General features: G+C 45.0%; 1 protein-coding gene across 3 annotated transcripts; it reads left to right on the top strand.

Moving 5' to 3' along the window:
- Positions 1-9,174: 9,174 nt before the first annotated feature.
- Positions 9,175-22,962, top strand: isg15 (ISG15 ubiquitin like modifier). Of its 3 annotated transcripts, none has more exons than XM_069932827.1 (2): positions 9,175-9,987; positions 22,444-22,962. In XM_069932827.1, exon 2 carries the CDS (start codon positions 22,456-22,458, stop codon positions 22,912-22,914), a length of 459 nt encoding a protein of 152 aa, XP_069788928.1. In that variant the 5' UTR covers positions 9,175-9,987; positions 22,444-22,455; the 3' UTR covers positions 22,915-22,962. The 3 variants fall into 3 exon arrangements, with proteins under 3 accessions (XP_069788928.1, XP_069788926.1, XP_069788927.1); XM_069932825.1 differs by lacking the exon at positions 9,175-9,987 and adding an exon at positions 18,083-18,336; XM_069932826.1 differs by lacking the exon at positions 9,175-9,987 and adding an exon at positions 18,479-19,281.
- Positions 22,963-23,919: the final 957 nt, after the last annotated feature.

The following is a 23,919-nucleotide window of genomic DNA, read 5'->3' on the forward strand; positions in this document are numbered from 1 at the left end:
TTTTTCAGTGGTCATGGACCTCATCACAGCATACTCATAGTATCTGCTGTAGTAATCTATCACTACCATGATTGATTCACCAGTCGGTAAAGGTCCAAGAAAATCAACGGCTACGTCGATCCACGGTCCTGTCGGGAGTTGCGTACTCTGGATCGGCTCTGGAGGATTACTCCTACTTGTGATTTGACATCCATGGCGAGTTTTGACGAATTTCTCTGCATCTTTATCACAACCTGGCCACCATACTTTACTCCTGAGGTTTTGCTTGGTACCAACAATACCTAGGTGTCCTTCATGAGCTAAGGATACGATCTTCGGTCTCAACCTCTGTGGTATCACCAATCTACAACCTCTCAATACATACTGTCCGATGCAACAAAGTTCGTCTCTAATGGGAATGTAAGCCTTGTGAGTACACTTGTCCCATTGTCCACTCTGTATGCATTCTCTTACTTTCATGAGTTCTGGATCACTTTCAGATTCTCTCTCGACTTCCTTCGTAGTCACAGCTTTCGGTGTCACCTGAATAGCTACGAAGCGTACAAAGCTCTCTGCTTCTGTCCCCAATTCTGACTTGGATTGTGGGCATCCATCCTTCACCAATCTGGACAGCGGATCAGCAATGTTTGCTTTCCCGGCAATGTGAACTACTTTATATTTGTAGGGTTGGAGTCGGAGTACCCATCGCTCTGTTCTGGCACATGGTTTGGATCTAGCGGCATAGATCACCTCTAATGGCTTATGATCTGTGATGAGTTCAAATTCAATGCCATACAAATACGCATGGAACCTCTCACTGGCCCATACAAGTCCGAGTGCTTCTTTCTCTGTCTGAGAATATCTTCTTTCCACATCTGACAACGATCTGCTGGCGTAGGCAATGATTCTTGGTCCTACATCATGCATCTGGACCAACACGGCTCCTAAACCAACGGGACTAGCATCCGCTATGACTTTGGTTGGTGCAGCTGGATCATAATATCCAAGAGTATCAGCATCTGTCAGACTTTGCTTCAGCGTTGTGAACGCTTTCTTCTGCTCCGATCCAAAATGAAATGGTACACCTTTCCTGGTTAGTTTCCTTAGTGGTTGTGCCACTGTAGCAAAATTAGGGATGAACTTTGCACAATAATTGACCAATCCCAGGAAACCCCTCACCTCCGTTGCGTTCTGGGGTGCACGTGCATCTGCAATAGCCTTCACCTTGGCCTCTGCTGGGTTTAGTCCTTCCCGTGTAAGTCTGTGTCCCATGAAGTCCATTTCTGACACACCGAGCTGGCACTTGTTTCCATTCACGGTAAGGCCTGCCTCCTGTAGTCTAGATAGTACACGCCTCAACCCTCTGTCATGCTCTTCCTTTGTAGGTGCATGGACTATGATGTCGTCAGAAATGTTGGCAACTCCAGGAATGCCTTGAATCACTCGATGGATTTCATACTGGTAGATCTCAGAAGCTGCATTAATGCCGAACGATAGTCTCTTGTATCGGTACAATCCACAGTGAGTTACAAATGTTGTTACATCTCGGGATTCTGGGTCCAGCTCTAATTGATGATAGCCCCATTTTAAATCAATTTTTGAGAATATCTTACTGGTAGTTAACTCCTATAGTATTTCCTCCACTGTTGGTATAGGGTGTCGTTCTCGAATTATAGCTTCATTGGCCATCCTCATATCAACACACGGTCTTATGTCACCATTTGGTTTGGGCACAATCACTACTGGGCTGACCCATTGTGTCGAATGTTCCACAGGTTCAATAATGTCTTGCTCGATCAACTCTTTAATTTTGGCTTCGACTTTCCCACGAAGTCCAAACGTAGTTCTGCGCACTGGTTGCGCCTTGGGTTTGACCGTTTCATCCACCGCTAGCTTTAGTTGTCGACCTTTCAGCTTTCCTACTCCTTGGAAGACTGCGGGGAATTCTTGCTTCATATCCTCGTATGACTGAACTGAATTGACACGAGCTCCAATATGAAGTATTGCCAGGTCTTGCGCCGTGTGTCCACTCAGCAATGGTTCTCCCCTCTCGTCTATGACAACAAACTCTGCTTCGGTGTACTTATCACCAGCTTCAACAGTTGCAGTAAAACATCCAATGGTCTGCAATGGCTTGGTTGCTGTGTATGGATACAGTTTCTTGGAGCACTTCTTTGAGGTACAGATGATCTTTTTCCTTTTCAATTTCTCCCATAAATGTCGATCAATTACATTACTATCACTGCCTGAGTCTACAATGACCTGAACTGTCACACCACCAATGATCACTGGGACCTTCTCATGATGTACATCATTCAATGTAAATTGATAATATCTCTGTCCATCCTGGTTATCATCATCATCGTCACTTTCTGGGTCACCGTCTATATGGCGAATAGTGTCTTTCTTTCCAGGATACTTTCCTTTCCCCCAAGCTTTGCCTTTGGAAGCTGTGCTCTTCCCCTTCTGGTCTGCATTGGACTTGCTTTTGCACTTCTTTGCAAAGTGGTCCTTCCCTCTGCACTTTCTGCAAACTTTGCCTTTTGCTGGGCAGCATGGGTCTTTTCCAAAATGACCTCTGTTTCCACATCGATAACACTCCACGTCATGTGTCGACGTATATCTTGGCTGGTTATGGCGATGCGAGAGCCTCTTAACTTGCTGGCTTGAGTTGTCTTTCAGGGTCATGGTATGAAATTGCCCCTCAACAGCCTCTAATGCAGCAGCAATGGCTAAAGCATCGGTGAGCTTCAACTCACTCCCTTTTTCCAGCAGACGTCTCCTGAGCTTGTCTGATCTGCAGTGCTGCACGACTTGATCCAATAATTGGTTGTCCAAATCAGCTGCCATGTAATTGCATCCAACAGCCAGCTGGCGCAATCTCGTCACGTAATGAGCAATTGTTTGTCCATCTTCTTGTTTCGTTCTCTGAAACAAATGGCATTGAAATGTAGCATTCGGTGTCACTACATAGTGTGCATTCAATGCATCGACCGCTTTCTGGTATTCATCCTTCCTTCCTGTATTCAAAAGTGTTTTAAAAGTTTCCCGAACTGCGGGTCCTGCGGTGAAAAGAAGTAACGCCCTCCTCTGCGCTTTTTGTTCCACCGCACCGCTATTGAGAAATAGGCCACGACTGTCGGCGTAGGCTTCAAATTCTTCCAGCCATGCCTTCCACTTCACACTTACAGTGCCTGCATCACCCATTGGGTCAAAATGAGGAACACCTCGAAGTGTTAGAAAGTCAGCTTCTGCGCCTGCCATGAGGAAACTTTTTTCAGCCCAAAGCCACCGAATCAAAGATCAAAATTCTTATCACATTGAAGATCCAAAATGTTGTTGTTTTAATCCTCGTCGCCAATGTCACATTTGTGGCCCGAAATGTGAAGTTAATAACACTAATAACGCAGGTTTTACCAGTTAAACATCTCCGTGTCTTTATTCTCCAGTTTTCATTGTTCCTCCATTTCGCGCTCTTCTTGCTCCCTCATACCATGTGACTTCCGGTCAGGTGAATACATCTCATACATATTCATTATCATGACAACGGGCAGCACGGGATTTGAACCCCGATCCTGATCACTGGCGCTGCAAAAGCGTCACGCCATGCTGCCCAAACTGAGGGTCATTGCTGCAATTTGGTCATCGGTGTCCAGCCTGACCTCATACGGTAGATCATTTATGGCCCTGCTGCACCCATATAGCTCAACTGTTCCTGCCACTCAAAGCAAAGCACTTGATCCATCAAGCACCTTCTGCTTCTTCTGTTCCTCCACCAGCTTCCCGGAGGAAAGAAGGATAAGCCACCTGTGGTCTTTCATAGATTGGCATAACTGTCCAAACCCTAAATCCTCTGCTTGCCAACTCCATTACCACTCTATATTTGGGGCTCAATTTGTAGCTTTCTCAACACTGTGGGAAACAGACTCGCCAAGGCAAATAGCGCCTTTGGAAGACTACACAAAAGAGTCTGGAAAAACAACCAACTGAAAAACCTCACTCCTGTTCGGCTCCGAATCATGGGTCCTCTACCGGCATCACCTACAGCTTCTAGAACGCTTCCACCAGCGTTGTCTCCGCTCCATCCTCAACATTCATTGGAGCGCCTTCATCCCTAACATCGAAGTACTCGAGATGGCAGAGGCCGACAGCATCGAGTCCACGCTGCTGAAGATCCAGCTGCACTGGGTGGGTCACATCTCCAGAATGGAGGACCATCGCCTTCCCAAGATCGTGTTATATGGCGAGCTCTCCACTGGCCACCGTGACAGAGGTGCACCAAAGAAGAGGTACAAGGACTGCCTAAAGAAATCTCTTGGTGCCTGCCACATTGACCACCGCCAGTGGGCTGATATCGCCTCAAACCGTGCATCTTGGCGCCTCACAGTTCGGCGGGCAGCAACCTCCTTTGAAGAAGACCGCAGAGCCTACCTCACTGACAAAAGACAAAGAAGGAAAAACCCAACACCCAACCCCAACCAACCAATTTTCCCCTTCAACCGCTGCAACCGTGTCTGCCTGTCCCACATCGGATTTGTCAGCCACAATCGAGCCTGCAGCTGACGTGGACATTTACCCCCTCCATAAATCTTCGTCCGCGAAGCCAAGCCAAAGAATAAAGGGAAACAGAAGGATCAGCTGAATCATCTGATCACTCTGCAAGTGTGACATCAAAGTCACCATCAAATGTACTTCTAATCTCACTGGCTCTTTGACCCGTATCAATCAATGATCATATCTGCACAATCAATTCAGCCTTCCTATTGTGAGAGCCAGAACTTGCAGGATCATCTTGCAGGACTGGGGGCCTTTCCCATCATCACTTACCATTTTCCCAGCTGCAAGGGGACTGGGATGGTGAGCTCCAAATTCCGGAGACAGTGAAGTTCAAGCGGTGCATTGGAACAATAAGAGCACAGTAATCTGTGGCCTTAGGTAAAGCTGATCAAGCACTATCCATCACAAGTACACCACAAAACATGTACTCCTCACTGGGTTTGAGTAATAGTGCTGTTGGGGTGGGAAGGATTAGGCTGACTTGGCAGGCGAGTGGGGAACTGCAGTTAGAATAAGAAGGGAAAAAAGATGAGCTAAGAATAGAAAATAAGGGTTTTTGTGAAGTGGTATTTAGATAAACAAAAGTGAGATATAAGAAAAATAAGAGCAGTTGGAGGCTGTCTGGCCTTTGGAGTCTGATCCTCCATTCACCATGATCCTGTTTGAAATTCAATCTTAATGCCATTTCTGAATTTCAAAAATCTATCAATGCCAGTTTTGAATTAACTCAATGACTGAATCTCCACAGATCTCTGAGGTGGAGAATTCCAAAAATTCAGCAGTCTCTCTGTGAACACATTTCTCCTCTCAGTCCAGAAGGTCTACCCTTTATTCTGAGACTGTGATCACAGATTCTAGACTCGGAGGAAAAATCTTCTCTGAAACCAATCTGTTAAGGCCAGTGGAACTCTGAAAGTTTCAATCAGGTCACATTTCATTATAATAAACTCTGGTGAATACAGCCATGGACTTTAACAATAACAATAATGTTTATTGTTATATATATTGAACATATGCACCAAAATTCATACTTGATGCACCAAATATGAACTTCTTTGAAAAAGTCCAATAGTATACAGAAATTGAATTAAAATGAGATAATAAATACAAAAGGTAGGTAGATAATAAATATGCACAGTTAGAATAAATATTCACAGTTGGACCTGGAGGCAATCTAGTGAATATTGGCTGTATTCCCAACATGGCAAGTATATTTTAGCAACAACTAAACACAATGCTCCAGTGTTGTGCAATCGTTGACATAAAGTTTTAGCAAATGGAAACAGCTGTTCAGCACCCCACCCCCCAGCCCCCTCCCTTGTCCATGTTGATCAAGTTGTCTACCCAAGGTGACTCTATTTTTGTGCATTTGGCCCATATTCCTTGAACTTTCCTATCTATGTATCTGTCTAAATGTTTTTAAAATGTTACAATTAAGTATCTGTCTTGATCACTTCCTCAGGGAGCTTATTCCATTTACCCGCATCCTCTGCATAAAAAAGATTCTCTTCAGGCCCTTTTTAAACCTTTCACTTTAAATATACAGTGAAACCTCATTAGAACACGATTCGTTAATCTGCGGAATTGCTTATAGCATGGGTGTCTGTGGACCCCAAACATTGATTTTAGGAGCCAGGCTAACAGTGGGTAACAGCCACAAACTCAAAAATGGACTCTCATGACTCATTTACAAGATGTGTATGTTAATATGTGGAGTTTAAAGGTCTTATTATAGGGTTTGAGTCACAGTATTCTGTTTTCCTGCTTCATGAATCATGACATGTATACATCTGTTCCGCAACTCGGCTGTAACGCGGTATGAAATCTTGGACCCCAACTATCGCATTCTAATGAGGTTTTACTGTATATGGTGTCAAATGCTTTTCAGGAGACAGTACTAGAAAAATCCATCAAGAAGTACCCCTGCCCTGTTAACTGCCCTCTGTTGGAGGTGCCTAAGGTAAACCCCGCGATATGGGACAATTTGAAGGTCCTCACCAGGGCAAAAGGCATGAAATTGCAAAGACTACAGGGGTCACTGGTTAAAGGTATCACTGCATTCGCACAAACGCTCTCACACAATTTATCAGAGACCCAACAAGATGCTCGGGGGCTGTTATCCCATGCAAACTATGAACTGAATGCCTTCAGGAAGGAGCTGATTAAGCCCAACCTAAATGTAAGATATGCTCATTTGTGCAGACCATCTAACTCTGTAACAAAATTTATATTTGGTAACGATCTCAGCAAACAGGTGAAAGATTTGAATGAGCACCAGAAGGTAGTGCTGGTGTGGTCAGAGGTTTGAGAGCATAGGCTAGAGAACCTGTTATGTTTCACCCCTATTGCAGGTATGCGGGGGAACTTAAGTGGGTTATCCGAGATGGTTTCCCGCTCCAACAGCTACCAAGCCTTTTTTAGGGCAACTCCCTCCGTGGAGAAAGCGGCAGCAGAATTTTCCCGCTCAAAGTGCCGCGTGGAGGTGGGCCCAGAATGCACCAGCTGCCAGACAAGGCGGGTAGAGGAAGTGAACACTACGCAATTACAGTTAAGTGCACTTAATAATTACAAGGCTTTAAAGGTTGGCAGTCAAGTAATGCTATTCTATGATAGATGATTGTAATATTACCATTGATGCTTCTATTTGGCAGACAGTGAAGGGGTAGAAAATCAAATTTGATCCACAGAAAAACCCTTCCAATAAGGAGGAAGGCTCTACATACCTATATACGAAGACTGCAACTGACGGAGGCTGTACATGCCGAGATCATGGCGTTAAAAAAGAAAAATGTTATTGAACATTGTAGCTATGAAAAATGAGTTTGTATCAAACATCCTCACGCGAGCCAAAAGAAGTGGCGGCACTTGAGTGATACTGGATCTATCAGACCTTAATGAATATATCTTGTGCAGGCATTTTAAAATGGATAACATATTTTCTGTGATGCCACTGTTAAGTAAGGGCTATTACATGGCCTCGATAGATTTGCAAGATGCATATTATTTGATCATGATCTGCCCACAGTACATGAAATTTACCTGGAAGGGAGAGCTATGACAGTATAAGGCCTTGCTGAATGGGCTGAGCTCGGCACCCAGAACATTAACCGCTACTGAAGTCGGTGTTTGCAAGGCTCAGGAAAGGGGGGTACATGGTAATGGGTTACCTAGATTATACCCTTATAATCATTTGAGGAAACAGAAAGGACAGTAGCAGCCACCTCGAGATTATTAAGCCATGTGGGGTTGCTTAAACATCCCGAGAAATCGGTGCTGGTGCTTATTAAGAGGTTAAAATTCCTCGGCTTCATTATTGATACAGAAGACATGAAAGTTACCCTACCAGAGGATAAAGTGGCAAAGATTAGGACTGCCTGCAGAGGGCTCATGATGGAGCCTCGTCCCTCCATAAGAAAGGTGGCCAGGTTGACTGGGAAACTGGTGGCAGTTTTCCCGGTTGTACAATATGGTCCTCTAAAGGGAAAAAATATCAGAGACAAAATATCAGCTCTTAAGGCAGCTAGGGGACATTTTGACAGGCCAATGAGGCTAACAAGTGAAGCCAGATCCAACCTGGCATGGTGGATATACTATATCTCGTGGGCTTACGCAAGGATCGAGCTCAGAAAGGTGGACCTGGAGATCAGGTCAGATGCTAGTGACGAAGGTTGGGGAGCCACGAATCTAAAGGTCTCTACTGGAGGCCTCTAAATCAGGCATCAATTATTTGGAAATGCTAGTGGGGTTTCTAGCATTTAAGTCTTTCTGTGCGAGAGAAGATGACATTCATGTATTGCTGAGGTTGGATAACACTTCAGCAGTGGCTGGCCTCAATAATAAGGGAGGTCTCAAATCTCCTTCCTGTAACAAGTTAGCCATTGAGAGTTTGCACTGGCTCATTCAAAAAAAACATTTGGGTTACTGCCGCCTACCTGCTGGGTCGGATAAACACCCAAGCGGACCTGATGTCCAGAAAATTCAATGACAGTACTGAGTGGACTCTGGGTAAGAAATACTTTAAACTGCTAGCAGACACCTTTGGAATGCCAGAGATAGATTTGTTTGCATCCAGGCTTAATGCCCAGGTTCCGAGGTTCGTGTCATGGCTGCCGGATCCCCAAGCAGAGGCCATTGACGCCTTTACCCTAGACTGGTCAAAATATAACTTTTATGCTTTCCCCTCCATTCGCCTTGACGGCGAAGTGCCTGAATAAGATACAGGAAGACCATGGCACGGGATTGCAGGTAGTGCCTAATTGGCCTTCCCAATGTTGGTTCCTTAGGCTCATGGTGGGGAGTCCATTGGTATTCACGAAAAGCAGAAGTCTGCTCATCCAGTGTCCTTTATATGAGTTTTGATGAGCTGGGAGAGGAAATGGTAAAAGTGGGGACCTTTGCAACATTCATAAGCCATTTCGACAGGTACACCGACAGGAAAGGTTTAGAGAGATGAGGGCCCGATGGGGCTGGCTTGGTCAACATTGACAAATTGGGCTGAAGGGTTGTTTCCTTACTGGAGAACTCGATGACTATTTCTGCGCAAAATAGTCCATGCATGGTGTCACCAGGGTCTTGAACGGTTGTAACATGAGATCCCGACCAGGCCCTGTATCTGGGGAGTAAGCTATCTTTATTTCTCAACTCAAATGATGTCAGACTCGCAGGCAACAGACCAACTGTTTTCTGCTTCTGCATGTGGGTGTTCGGGGCTCTTGAACATTGCCGATCTCTCATTCCGCATTCCGGACTTGCGGATTTTGGAAAGACCTTTGTGTGATATAGAGAATTTAGGTTAAAAAGACTTAAGTTAAAATGTGATGATTAATCATAAACAGGGAAGCCAGAACGGACAGAGAGTTTACTAGCAGTCAAGGACAGAAGGAGCTGCTGAATATGTTTTTTTAAACCTATTTTTTCATGGTCATAGTGAGAGACATGCAGGAGACAAAGGATTGATAAGAAGTGTGAGAAACAGAATTCAGTGAATGTAGAGTTCACAGCGTACGTAACGAACGTGATAATTAATAATGCAGTTATACTTAGAATGTTTTTGTAATACTAACCAATTAAAACAGTATTAATAAGAAGGGGAAGGGCAAATAATAAAGGTATAAAAATCAATGCACTCTATGTATCGGGGCTTAACTGGTGAGAAACCAGTTGAGTCCAACTCTGCAGACTTGTAAATAAAGCTTGTCGTGTCATCAGTTTTAAAGAGACTCATGTGTGAGAAGTTTTATTTCTGACAAATGGGGGCTCGTCCGGGATCTACACTCCGGCCGTGAGGGGAGGCGAGAAGAGGGACATCGGAGGCGGTGCACCCCGCTGAGTTCAGCGGCTCCTAGTCCCTTGCTCGTCGCTTCGGGCGGCTTGAGCGAGTGGTATCCGGACAGGGTGACACGACAAGACGGAGAGGAGAAGGGTAACGGTTCAATCCCCGGGAAGACACCGGTAAGTGACGACTTACGATTGTGGTGTGGGGATTGGGTAACAGGTGTAACAGGATACACCTGTTTGGATAAAAACCTAACGGAATAGATTAAGTATAGATCTTTTGTCGTTGTGTGAGGACCCTGTCGCGGGACTCTAGGATAGACCCCAGGGAAACCTCGGCGGTAACCGAAGGAGGGACAGCACCTCCGACGAAGTGCCGAGAAGAGAGGGGTCAACCCCAGGAAAACCTCAGCGGTAACCGAAGGAGGGACAGCACCTCCGACGAGGCGTCTGAGAGGAAGGGAGTAGGGTCCAGAGCGAGAGGGTCCTCAGCAACGATAAACAGATCTAGGTGGGAAAATGGGAGGATCAAAATCTAAGGGCTCGTCTGAAAATTCAGGACAAATCCTGGGAGTACCCCTTGACAGCCCTTTGGGGAGAATGTTTGAAAATTGGGATAGTAATAGATATCGGGACAAAAACAAGAAAAAGATGGTCCAATATTGTCTCCTTTGGTCAAAACAACCTATTAAAGGTTCCTCGGTCTGGTGGCCGAAATTTGGATCTGATGAGGATTGGGTTAGACAAGCATTAAACATATATGTAAATTCGAGACCAAAGGTGAATCAAGAAGAGTCAGCATATGCATTTTGTTGGGTTCCCTGGCCAGGATCCTTAACAGAATGTTTTAAATTGAGAGTGGCAGGAGAAAAGAAATGGGAACCTCTGGACAACCTTCCCCCTCCTTATATTCCCCCGGTGCCTACTGCGCCCGAGGAAAGCTTATTACCGGAGGGGAAAGGTGATGAATCTGATTGCCCCGAAGGGGGCCGGGATAAAAAGGATGAATTAAGGGAGTCGGACCCTAAACTTCCACCGGTAAACCGACCCTGGACAAGATCCCAGACTGGTCCAGGACCATCAAAGTTTTCAATAAACCTAAATCCCCTGAGAGAAGTTCCTATGGGAGGACCGGGAGGGGGAACGGGATATGTGAATGTTCCCCTAACTAGTACAGAGGTGCGGGGATTTAAGAAAGAAATGAAAAAGTTATTGGAAGATCCTATAGGACTGGCTGAACAGCTTGACCAATTCTTGGGACCAAACACATATACGTGGGAAGAGATGCAGGCAATAATGGGAACATTATTTTCACCCCAGGAGAGGCAGATGATTCGACGGGCTGCCCTCCTCATGTGGGAATATGAACAACCTGGGGACCCTAGACCCCATGAACAAAAATATCCCCTAAATGAACCCAGGTGGGACAAACGAACACCCGACGGATTGGCAAGTATGAGACAATATAGAGAGTGGACAATTAAAGGGATACGGGAGGCTGTGCCAAAGGGTCACAATTTTACCAAGGCATTTGGGAACCACCAGGGGAAAGACGAGTCCCCTACTGATTTTTTGGAGAGGGTGAGAAAGAATGTCCAACAGTATGCTGGTGTGGACCCTAGTACACCAATGGGTGAACAGCTTATTCGAATTGAATTTGTTTCCAAATCATGGCAAGACATTAGAAAGAAACTAGAAAAGGAGGAGGACTGGAGTGAAAAACCCCTAAGTGAACTGTTAAAAAAGGCACAAAAAGTATATGTGCAGAGAGAAGAAGAAGATCAAAAGAAGGCGACAAAGGTTATGGTACAGACTATCCGACAGATGAATGCTGAATCCAGAGGGGAAAGAAAACAAAACCTTCCTCTAAACAATCCAAAATATCCAAGAGAGGGAATGCCCCCGATACAAGAGGGAATTGCGTGCCCTCGAACTTATGGAAGAAGATTAGGGGTGTCAGGGGTTCCAAATGTTAGGGACCAAATATAAGAGGGAACCCCTGGTAAAACTAAAAATTGGTCCCAAGGGAGAAGAGGTGGTGTTTATGGTGGACACAGGAGCGGAACGAAGTAGTGTAATAACTGTGCCAATCGGAACTGAGCCTATAAAAAGTAATTTGACAATTTCTGGGATAGAAGGAGCTCCCAGAATGGTATCAATAATTCCCCAAGTAACAGTGAAACTGGAAGAAAGAGAAGGGGTACAAGACCTCTTGTTATTACCTTCGGCTGGATTTAACCTCCTAGGAAGGGACTTACAGGCTCTCCTAGGTTTGGGTGCTCTCCCTGTGGACGGAGAAGTGCGAGTCCACCTCTGCGCTTTAAAGGAAGAGGATGAACAGCAGATTGACGAGAGAGTCTGGTATAAGGAGGGAAATCGAGGAGGTCTGGACATCCCACCTTTACATGTCACATTAATACCAGGTCATCAGCCGGTAAGGAAACGTCAGTATCCTATTTCTTTGGAAGGGAGAAAAGGGCTACAGCCGGTAATTGAGACTTTAATACGAGACGGACTATTAGAAGAATGCATGTCACCTTATAACACCCCTATACTCCCAGTAAAAAAGTCAGATGGATCCTATCGCCTAGTTCAGGATCTAAGAAGTTTGAATGCTATTGTTCAGACCCGCCACCCAGTGGTGCCTAATCCCTATACTATTATGAGTCGGATTCCCCCAGACCATGAGTGGTTTAGTGTTATCGACTTGAAGGATGCCTTCTGGACTTGTCCGTTAGAAGAGGAAAGTAGAGATATGTTTGCGTTTGAATGGGAAAATCCATGGACAGGTAGACGGAGACAGTTTCGGTGGACTGTATTGCCCCAAGGGTTCACTGAATCTCCAAACCTGTTTGGACAAATGCTAGAACAAATCCTGATGGACTATCCACAATCTGATGATTCCCAACTAATGCAGTATGTGGATGATTTACTATTATCAGGACCCAAGGAACAAGAAATGAGGAGAGAGACCATTAGACTCTTGAATTATCTGGGGAAAAAGGGTCTACGAGTGTCCAGAAACAAGTTACAGTTTGTTGAGAAAACTGTGATATATCTGGGACACCAGATAAGTAAAGGACAGAAACGGATTACCCCTGAACGAATTGCGGGAATCACTAGAATGCCTTTACCCCATAATAAGAAGGAAATAAGACAATTCCTGGGACTCTTAGGATACTGTAGGTTATGGATAGAGGACTACTCAGTTTTGGTGAAGTTTATGTATGATAAACTGACAAATGAAAATGACTATCCATTGAAATGGACCCAGGAGGAGGAGGGATGGTTCGAGGACTTGAAACATCGCCTAACACGAGCCCCAGTGCTCACTCTGCCCTCTTTAAAACAGCCCTTCCAGCTATTTGTCACTCATAACCAAGGAACAGCTGTGGGAGTTTTAACACAAGAAAAAGGCGGTCAGCGACACCCAGTAGCTTTCCTTTCCAAAATGATGGACCCAGTGTCTCGCGGATGGCCGACGTGTATCCAGGGAGTAGCGGCTGCTGCTCTGTTGGTAGAGGAAGCACGTAAACTTACTTTTGGAGGAAAGATGACTGTGTACACCTCCCATTCTGTGAGTGTTTTATTAACACAAACTGCCCATCGATGGCTGACTGATTCTCGCATATTAAAGTATGAAACCATTTTAATGGTTGGAGAAGATTTACAGTTTGCAAAAATTAATAGCTGCAACCCAGCTCAATTTTTGTACGGCAGTGAAACAGAGAAAGAGGTGGAGCATGACTGTGTCGAGTTGACAGATCTTCAGACCAAGACCCGAGAAGACCTTTGCGATACTCCACTGGGAGAAGGATATGAATTCTACATTGATGGCTCCGCCAGATGTGTTGACGGAATGAGAAGAAATGGGTATGCTATAATAGAAGGAAATACTTGGAAAGTAGTAGAATCCACGAGACTACCCGGAAGCTGGTCAGCACAATCCTGTGAACTATATGCCTTGCAGAGAGCCCTCAAAATACTGGCAAAGAAAATTGGAACGATTTACACAGATTCCAAATACGCATACGGAGTAGTGCATACCTTTGGTAAGATCTGGAAGGAGCGTGGTCTAATTACATCAAGAGGAAAGGAATTGGCACACGAACAGATGATTACTCTGACTCTAGAAGCCTTAACATTACCCCAAGAAATAGCAGTGGTCTACATACCAAGCCATCAAAGGGGAGATAACCCGACAGCAATTGGAAACAGACTGGCTGATGAAGAAGCCAAAAGAGCAGCCATGCAACAAGAAGTCCGTTTGCTGACTTTAATCCCAATAAGGCAAGGCATAAAGACAGCTCCCATTTTCACTGCTAAAGAAGAAAAGAACATGGATCAGCTGGGCGCAAGCCAGTTACCTGATGGAACATGGAAAACACCAGATGGAAGAATTGTTCTAAATAAAGAAATAACTCGCAATATTTTAAAACACCTGCATCAACAGAGCCACTGGGGCACCCAAGCCTTATGTGACACAGTGCTTCGAGAATATGTGTGTAAGGGAATCTACACCTTGGCCCAACAAGAGGTGCAAAATTGTTACCTATGCACAAAAATTAATAAGAAGATAATGAGGACAGGGACCATGGGAGGTCAACCATTAGCCATACGCCCTTTTCAACGTATCCAGATCGACTTCACAGAGTTACCTCAAGTTCAAAGATGGAAATATCTGTTGGTGATAATAGATCACTTTACCCGATGGGTAGAAGCCTTCCCAACAATAAATACTACAGCCTCTACAGTAGCTCGCCTCCTCCTAGAGCAGATAATCCCCAGATATGGTATAATGGATTCTATAGACTCAGACAGGGGTCCACATTTTTCTTCAAAAATCCAGCAATTGATTTGTGATGCATTACAGGTCTCTTGGAAATTACATACCCCTTGGCATCCACAAAGCTCAGGGAAGGTCGAGCGTATGAATGGAACACTAAAAATCCAATTGACAAAGTTAATGGTGGAAACTAAAATGCCTTGGATAAAGTGTCTGCCCCTAGCCTTATTGAGAATTCGTACTGCCCCACGAAAAGATGTAGGGCTGTCCCCTTATGAAATGATGTTTGGGCTTCCCTTCTGGAGTACAGTTGAGGGGTGTCCCACCTTGGGGGAAGGGGATATATTTGTTAGGAACTATTTACAGGCACTGTCACGCTCTCTTACAGATTTACGAAAGAGAGGACTATTGGCACAAACACCGCCTCTAGACTTTTCTTTACACAAAGTGGAACCAGGAGACTGGATTCTTATCAAGACCTGGAAGACTGAAAAACTCCAGCCCCAGTGGGAAGGTCCATACCAAGTTCTCTTAACTACAGAAGCTGCAGCACGAACAAGAGAGAAGGGGTGGACACACGCATCCAGATTTAAGGGACCTGTAGAGGCGCCACAGGACCCTGATACGAACTCAGATTGGACTTGTATTCCTGGAGAAAAACCTCTTACCTTACGATTTCGCAAAAAGACTTAATTCACAATGTTATTGTTATGTTCTTTGATTTTTCTTAGTTTGCCTATGTCTTTATCAGGTGTGAAATGTAAGAAATGCAGAGATACAGTGGTCCTGTTTCAGGACCACATTTGGGGAAGAAAGGAAGGTAATTTCATTTCCCATACCTCAGTTCCTGAGAAATGTTGGGCAGAAAATACCACCGAACATCCATATACCCCTTGTGTGGAAAAAGAAGGAAATAATATGGGTCATTATATACAGATTCCTAATACCACTCCTTTCCCTCTTAACGGTTGGAAAGGTGACTCAAGCCCACCATGCCCTGATGGACTCTGGTTTTGCATACACCAACGTACTGTTCCAATGAGAAGTTACACTCCACACTCGAAATTGCCTGTCCCTTTAAGACAGCCGGACTTAGTTCGAGTCCATCCAAATAACCATGTAAGTTTCGGTAATGTAATTGGGGGAGATAACCTTTTTGTAGATCTGGCAACTAAAATTGCAGGAACTTTTAATGTAACTAATTGTTGGGTCTGCGGGGGTCCACGGATGTCAGAACAATGGCCTTGGTGGGGAGAACCTCTCAATTCATTGACCATGATTTCCCGCATTTGGACAACTAACCGAACGAGATCAAGAGAAACCTGGTCTCTCTCTAATGTCCCCTCTGGTTTTTATTGTCTCTCACGAGCCGGCAAATACCCAGTAGGAGAAAGTCCCTGCAAGGCTGTATGGATTCACATTTCGCCTGGTGTTTTCACTTGGTTTCCTAAACCTCAGACTTGGTTCTTATCCACTGTTTTTAAAACTAATTGCCTACCCCTGTCTAATAGCAGTATTCAGTTTTGGAATTGTACCACTTCCACCATCACAGGACCATACCAATCAAATCCTGTTCTTAAAAGAGTTTGGGAAAGGGGATATGGAGTATCCCCAAATGGATTATTCTGGGTATGTGGTAATAAAGCTTATACTCGTCTTCCCTCACAGTGGAGTGGAACTTGTTTCCTAGGAATAATCCGCCCAGAATTTTTCCTTCTACCCCACGATCACGGTCATAAATTAGGCGTGAAGGTCTTTGATACATTACATCGTGAACCCCGCTCTACCACGGTACATTTGGGAGAATGGAGAGATGATTGGCCTCCAGAGCGCATAATTCAATATTATGGTCCCGCTACATGGGCTCAAGATGGATCTTGGGGTTATCGTACTCCTATATATATGTTAAATCGCATAATTCGCTTACAAGCAGTGCTTGAAATTGTTACAAATCAAACAGCTATAGCCCTGCAATTACTTGCATCCCAGCAAGGTCAAATGCGCTCTGCTATATATCAGAACCGTCTAGCCCTAGACTATCTCCTAGCCACGGAAGGAGGTGTATGTGGCAAACTTAATTTGACTAACTGCTGCTTACAGATTGATGATAATGGAAAAGCCATTCGTAAAATCGCTGATAATATTCGTACATTGTCCCATGTACCGGTTCAAACCTGGCATCCTTTCCCACAATTTAATTGGATGGACAAATGGTTTGGAGGAACCTGGTGGCGTACCTTCTTGTGGGTCATCGGAGGTATTTTATTCCTCCTACTTATTTTGCCCTGTATTATTCCCTGTCTACGCAGCTTGGTGATTTCCATGGTCGAACAAGCTATGCAACCAGGGGGGATGGGAGACCCTGTAAGACTTTTATTTCAGCGTGAGATTAATGTATCATAAAACATTTCTCTTCCCTAACTTAGAATCCCCATTCATATCTATACATATATTCAACACATTTTAAAGAGAGAAAGGGGTGGATTGTGATATAGAGAATTTAGGTTAAAAAGACTTAAGTTAAAATGTGATGATTAATCATAAACAGGGAAGCCAGAACGGACAGAGAGTTTACTAGCAGTCAAGGACAGAAGGAGCTGCTGAATATGTTTTTTTAAACCTATCTTTTCATGGTCATAGTGAGAGACATGCAGGAGACAAAGGATTGATAAGAAGTGTGAGAAACAGAATTCAGTGAATGTAGAGTTCACAGCGTACGTAACGAACGTGATAATTAATAATGCAGTTATACTTAGAATGTTTTTGTAATACTAACCAATTAAAACAGTATTAATAAGAAGGGGAAGGGCAAATAATAAAGGTATAAAAATCAATGCACTCTATGTATCGGGGCTTAACTGGTGAGAAGCCAGTTGAGTCCAACTCTGCAGACTTGTAAATAAAGCTTGTTGTGTCATCAGTTTTAAAGAGACTCATGTGTGAGAAGTTTTATTTCTGACATTTGTTTTCAGGTTCCGGCCGCGGAAACAAAACTGAAAGTGAAATGGCGGCAGATGTAACTATTTCCCCGCCACTTACAGCGGCAGTTCGGAAACGAAACTGTTTGCCCACACAACAGCCCCGTGTGGTGACGTTCAGAAAGGGGCGGCAAACTAGAACCGGCCGGCTACACCGATGGCTCCAGTCTCTCACCGCGGCGGAGCAGGGAAGGCGTGTGGGTCGTCGCTCTGCAAAGGGTGGGAAAACACTCCGCAGACCACAGTTTCTTGTGCGCCTGGTAAAGATTGGATGACTTGAGCTGAAGAGCTCAATGTCTTCGGGCGGGTTTGTCTGGAAACAATAGCAAATTGAACCCTATAAGTTATACGATAAATGATTAAGATCCGCTGATCTGGGCGGCAAATGTCATCTCTGTTTTACCACTGGTCAAGATTGAGCAGAGAAAGACACAGCTGATAAAGCCCGACGGATGGATGGGGGGGGGGGGGGGGGGGTTTAGTGCGGGTAAGTCGTGGCGCCGGGTCGAACGAAAGGAGGTTTGAAAGCAGTGGAGACGCGGGCCAAATGCCCGTCTTTCCATCGCCTTCGATTCTGTGGCGCCTGCTTCTCCGTTATTTGACGGGTCGGCGCCATTCGCTGGTAACAATTCCCTGTAACAATTGCTCCACATTCCATTAGAGGGAGAAGGGTCGGTTCAGTTGGTTTCATTCATTGCCCGATGACCCGAGGCGAGAAGCCTCGTTTGTTTCTGTTGAACGCGGGTTTAGAAAGTTCCCCAGGTAATATAATCACGAACATGTCCTCCCTTTTGATCTTCCTGGACAGAATCTCTTCGCCGATCCTTGAGGGAGAAGATTGGGAGAATAAATTGACGGTAGAGAGGATCCAGCGGAGGATTCCGGGAGTGGTTCCTGGGTGAGGAGTGTTTGATGGCTCGGAGTCGCTACCCGCTGGAGTACAGAAGGATGAGGGGGCGACAGATCGAGTGGACGTGGGGGAGATGTTTCCAGGAGGGAGAGAGTCTGGAACCAGAGAGCGCAACTGTTATATATAGAGAATTTAGGTTAAAATGGCTTAAGTTAAAATGTGATGATTAATCATAAAAAGGGAAGCCAGAACGGACAGGGAGCTTACTAGCAGCCAAGGACAAAAGGTTCAGCTGGATATGTTTTTTTTAAACCTATCTTTTCATGGTCATAGTGAGAGACATGCAGGAGACAAAAGATTGATAAGAAGGGTGAGAAACAGAATTTAGTGTATGTAGAGTTCGCAGCGTACGTAACGAACGTGATAATTAAAAATGCAGTTGTACTTAGGATGCTTTTGCAATACTAACCAATTAAAACAGTATTAATAAGAAGGGGAAGGGCAAACAATAAGGGTATAAAAATCAATGCACTGTATGTATCGGGGCTTAACTGGTGAGAAGCCAGTTGAGTCCAACTCTGCAGACTTGTAAATAAAGCTTGTCGTGTCATCAGTTTTAAAGAGACTCATGTGTGAGAAGTTTTATTTCTGACAAATGGGGACTCGTCCGGGATCTACACTCCGGCCGTGAGGGGAGGCGAGAAGAGGGACATCGGAGGTGGTGCACCCCGCTGAGTTCAGCGGCTCCTAGTCCCTTGCTCGTCGCTTCGGGCGGCTTGAGCGAGTGGTATCCGGACAAGGTGACACGACAAGACGGAGAGGAGAAGGGTGACGGTTCAATCCCCGGGAAGACACCAGTAAGTGACGACTTACGATTGTGGTGTGGGAATTGGGTAACAGGTGTAACGGGATACACCTGTTTGGATAAAAAAAACCTAACGTAATAGATCAGGTATAGAGCTTTTGTCGTGGCGTGAGGACCCTGTCGTGGGACTCTAGGATAGACCCCAGGGAAACCTCGGCGGTAACCGAAGGAGGGACAGCACCTCCGACGAAGTGCCGAGAAGAGAGGGGTCGACCCCAGGGAAACCTCAGCGGTAACCGAAGGAGGGACAGTACCTCCGACGAGGCGTCTGAGAAGAAGGGAGTAGGGTCCAGAACGAGAGGGTCCTCAGCAACGATAAACAGATCTAGGTGGGAAAATGGGAGGATCAAAATCTAAGGGCTCGTCTGAAAATTCAGGACAATTCCTGGGAGTTCCCCTTGACAGCCCTTTGGGGAGAATGTTTGAAAATTGGGATAGTAAAAGATATCGAGACAAAAACAAGAAAAAGATGGTCCAATATTGTCTCCTTTGGTCGAAACAACCTATTAAAGGTTCCTCGGTCTGGTGGCCGAAATTTGGATCTGATGAGGATTGGGTTAGACAAGCATTAAACATATATGTAAATTCGAGACCAAAGGTGAATCAAGAAGAGTCAGCGTATGCATTTTGTTGGGTTCCCTGGCCAGGATCCTTAACAAAATGTTTTAAATTGAGGGTAGCGGGAGAAAAGAAGTGGGAACCTCTGGACAACCTTCCCCCTCCTTATATTCCCCCGGTGCCTACTGCGCCCGAGGAAAGCTCATTACCGGAGGGGAAAGGTGATGAATCTGATTGCCCCGAAAGGGGCCGGGAAAAAAAGGATGAATTAAGGGAGTCGGACCCTAAACTTCCACCGGTAAACCGACCCTGGACAAGATCCCAGACTGGTCCAGGACCATCAAAGTTTTCAATAAGCCTAAATCCCCTGAGGGAAGTTCCTATGGGAGGACCGGGAGGGGGAACGGGATATGTGAATGTTCTCCTAACTAGTACAGAGGTGCGGGGATTTAAGAAAGAAATGAAAAAGTTATTGGAAGATCCTATAGGACTGGCTGAACAGCTCGACCAATTCCTGGGACCAAACACATATACGTGGGAAGAGATGCAGGCAATAATGGGAACATTATTCTCACCCCAGGAGAGGCAGATGATTCGACGGGCTGCCCTCCTCATGTGGGAATATGAACAACCTGGGGACCCCAGACCCCATGAACAAAAATATCCCTTAAAAGAACCCAGGTGGGACAAACGAACACCCGAGGGATAGGCAAGTATGAGACAATATAGAGAGTGGACAATTAAAGGGATACGGGAGGCTGTGCCAAAGGGTCACAATTTCACCAAGGCATTTGGGAACCACCAGGGGAAAGACGAGTCCCCTACTGATTTTTTGGAGAGGGTGAGAAAGAATGTCCAACAGTATGCGGGCGTGGACCCTAGTACACCAATGGGTGAACAGCTTATTCGAATTGAATTTGTTTCCAAATCATGGCAGGACATTAGAAAGAAACTAGAAAAGGAGGAGGACTGGAGCGAAAAACCCCTAAGTGACCTGTTAAAAAAGGCGCAAAAAGTATATGTGCAGAGAGAAGAAGAAGATCAAAAGAGGGCGACAAAGGTTATGGTACAGACTATCCGACAGATGAATGCCGAATCCAGAGGGGAAAGAAAACAAAACCTTCCTCTAAACAATCCAAGATATCCAAGAGAGGGAAGACCCCGGAGGTTCATTAAGTGCTATTATTGCAATGAGGAAGGACACTTTAAGAGGGAATGCCCCCAATACAAGAGGGAATTGCGTGCCCTCGAACTCATGGAAGAAGATTAGGGGGGTCAGGGGTTCCAAATGTTAGGGACCAAGTATAAGAGGGAACCCCTGGTAAAACTAAAAATTGGTCCCAAGGGGGACTGGGAGACCCCGTTAGAATTTTACTTCAGCACGAGATTAATTTATCATGAAACGTTTCTCTTCCCCGAGTTAAAATCCTCACATATATATATATAATACACACATTTTAAAGAGAGAAAGGGGTGGATTGTTATATATAGAGAATTTAGGTTAAAATGGCTTAAGTTAAAATGTGATGATTAATCATAAAAAGGGAAGCCAGAATGGACAGGGAGCTTACTAGCAGCCAAGGACAAAAGGTTCAGCTGGATATGTTTTTTTTAAACATATCTTTTCATGGTCATAGTGAGAGACATGCAGGAGACAAAAGATTGATAAGAAGGGTGAGAAACAGAATTTAGTGTATGTAGAGTTCGCAGCGTACGTAACGAACGTGATAATTAAAAATGCAGTTATACTTAGAATGCTTTTGCAATACTAACCAATTAAAACAGTATTAATAAGAAGGGGAAGGGCAAACAATAAGGTTATAAAAATCAATGCACTGTATGTATCGGGGCTTAACTGGTGAGAAGCCAGTTGAGTCCAACTCTGCAGACTTGTAAATAAAGCTTGTCGTGTCATCAGTTTTAAAGAGACTCATGTGTGAGAAGTTTTATTTCTGACAGCAACCTTAAATAGAAATAAGGAAAACTTTCTTCAGCCAGGGGGTTGTGAATGTGTGGAATTTGTTGCCACAATCCTACACAGTGGAGGCCAAGGTATCAGGTTGATAGGTTCCAAGTAAGGGTGCTAAAGGTTATGGGCCGAATGGAGTTGGCAAAACAGGCTGAAGAGCCTAATTCTGCACATAATTCTGAAAAATATCCGGTTTCAAATGGAGATAGGAGAGGCTGAAGATGATATAACCGGGTCCAAATCCAAAAATGTTGGAGGAACTCGGCAGGTCAGGTATCATCTGTGCACAGGCATTAGAAATCCCTAGCAGGTTGTGTGAGGAAGCAGATTTTTCCTGCTTGTTCTCAATTTCCCAGAACCAGGCAACTCAGTGTTGAGCATTACCCAGCTCACTGACGACCACTTCAGTCAGATGCCCGGGGTGTCACTTAAAATTCAGGATGATTGGCAGCAAAATCATTATGTCTGTGTTAAAAGCTCAAATTAAAAATCTGCAGTTTCTGATTTGTAAGTTAAGAGTTTGTAAAGGAGTCATTTCTTCATTTGCAGTCTAATTGAGTTGGTATTATGGGAGAGTTAGTTTCCAAGTGCTAGGAAGTGCACTAACCATCTCTTATTTCCCAACAGTGATTTGACAAGATGAGACTCATTGTGAAGCAGTTAATCGGACAGACCATCGCACTTGATGTGGATCCTTCCATGGAAGTGTCGACTCTCAAGATGAAAATACAAGAAAATATTAAGGTGCCCGTTTACCTACAACATCTGATGGTGCAAAATGTGGAGTTGCAGAACAGCAGGAGGCTGTGTGAATACAACCTCACTTCCTCTCCCACTGTTATGCTACTGATCAAGAAAGAAGAACCCATGCAGATATTCCTCGTGAATGACAAGGGAAGAACCACGACATACGACGTGATGCCTAGCAATTCTGTGGAGGATTTTAAAAAGCAGGTCCATCAGCAGGAAGGGGTCACACCTGACCAGCAGCGCCTAATGTACGAAAGCAAACAGTTGCAGGATGGCCATTTGCTCTCTGATTATAATATTGGACCTCAGTCAACCATTCATCTCTTGCTTCGTCTCCGTGGTGGTTAATAGACATACAGAGGTTAATAATAAAAACATAATGACATTTTCACTATATTCCTATTTTATGTTGCTGATCTTGTTCAATATATTTTACATCTTTATCTGTCTATCTGCACATCTATTATCCTACAAAATAGGATCGTTTTAGGAGGAGGTCTCCTTCCTGCATTCTCATCTTGAAAAATCACACTGACTGTTTAGATCTGACACTTTTGTTCAAAATTCAACTCTTTCCTCTAGCTCAGAGCTCCAACCTGTTACCTGGAAAGGCTCATCTGAATCTTGTCCTCAAGCTGCCATGTAAAATGGGGTTAACCAGTTAGCGCTCCACTCACACAGCAGCTTGAAAGGGTCTGACCCAGTCTGCGTGGTCCTAATCCAACCAAGTCCCTGACCTACCTCAGAGGTAGTCAGGGACCCCATTAAACTTAACTAGGTCGTGTCCATTGGCGACTTGAACAGGAAAATGGCCGACACTGTTACTCCTGTAATGTCAGCGCTTGTGCGCTGGCGTCACAGGGAAACCTGGGGCTGAAGTGCCTGCCACAATTGGGGAGAGAGGGATCGCTGCTCCGGGGTGGGGGGGAAGAGGGGTCGCTGGCATGGAGGAAGAGGGGTCGCTGCCAAGGGGGGGAGAGAGGTCACTGCCATGATGGGGGGAGTGGGGGGGGGGGCTGCGAACTGCTGCTGCGAATGCCACTCCAGTTCACAGTGACAGCTCAACATTGCTGGTGGGGGTGCCGATTGACAGTGGGGGTGGCGACTGATGAGGGAGGGTGACTGATTAGGGGGTGGTGATTGACGGCAGGTGGTGACTAATGGGGGGGTGACTGATGGCCAGTATGGGGGGGTGGGGGAGACTTCCCAATAGTTCCCGTGAGTGCATCACTTACCATGTCACCGGGGGGTGGGATCCACCTTCAATTGGCAGGTTGGCGATTTAATGGGTTGATCTCCCTGCAGCTTAAAAGATGCTTGCAGCACCTTTGCCCCAATAATCACACCTGGGTC

This window comes from Narcine bancroftii, chromosome 4 (assembly GCF_036971445.1).
Source record: "Narcine bancroftii isolate sNarBan1 chromosome 4, sNarBan1.hap1, whole genome shotgun sequence".
In the NCBI taxonomy this organism is placed as follows: domain Eukaryota; kingdom Metazoa; phylum Chordata; class Chondrichthyes; order Torpediniformes; family Narcinidae; genus Narcine; species Narcine bancroftii.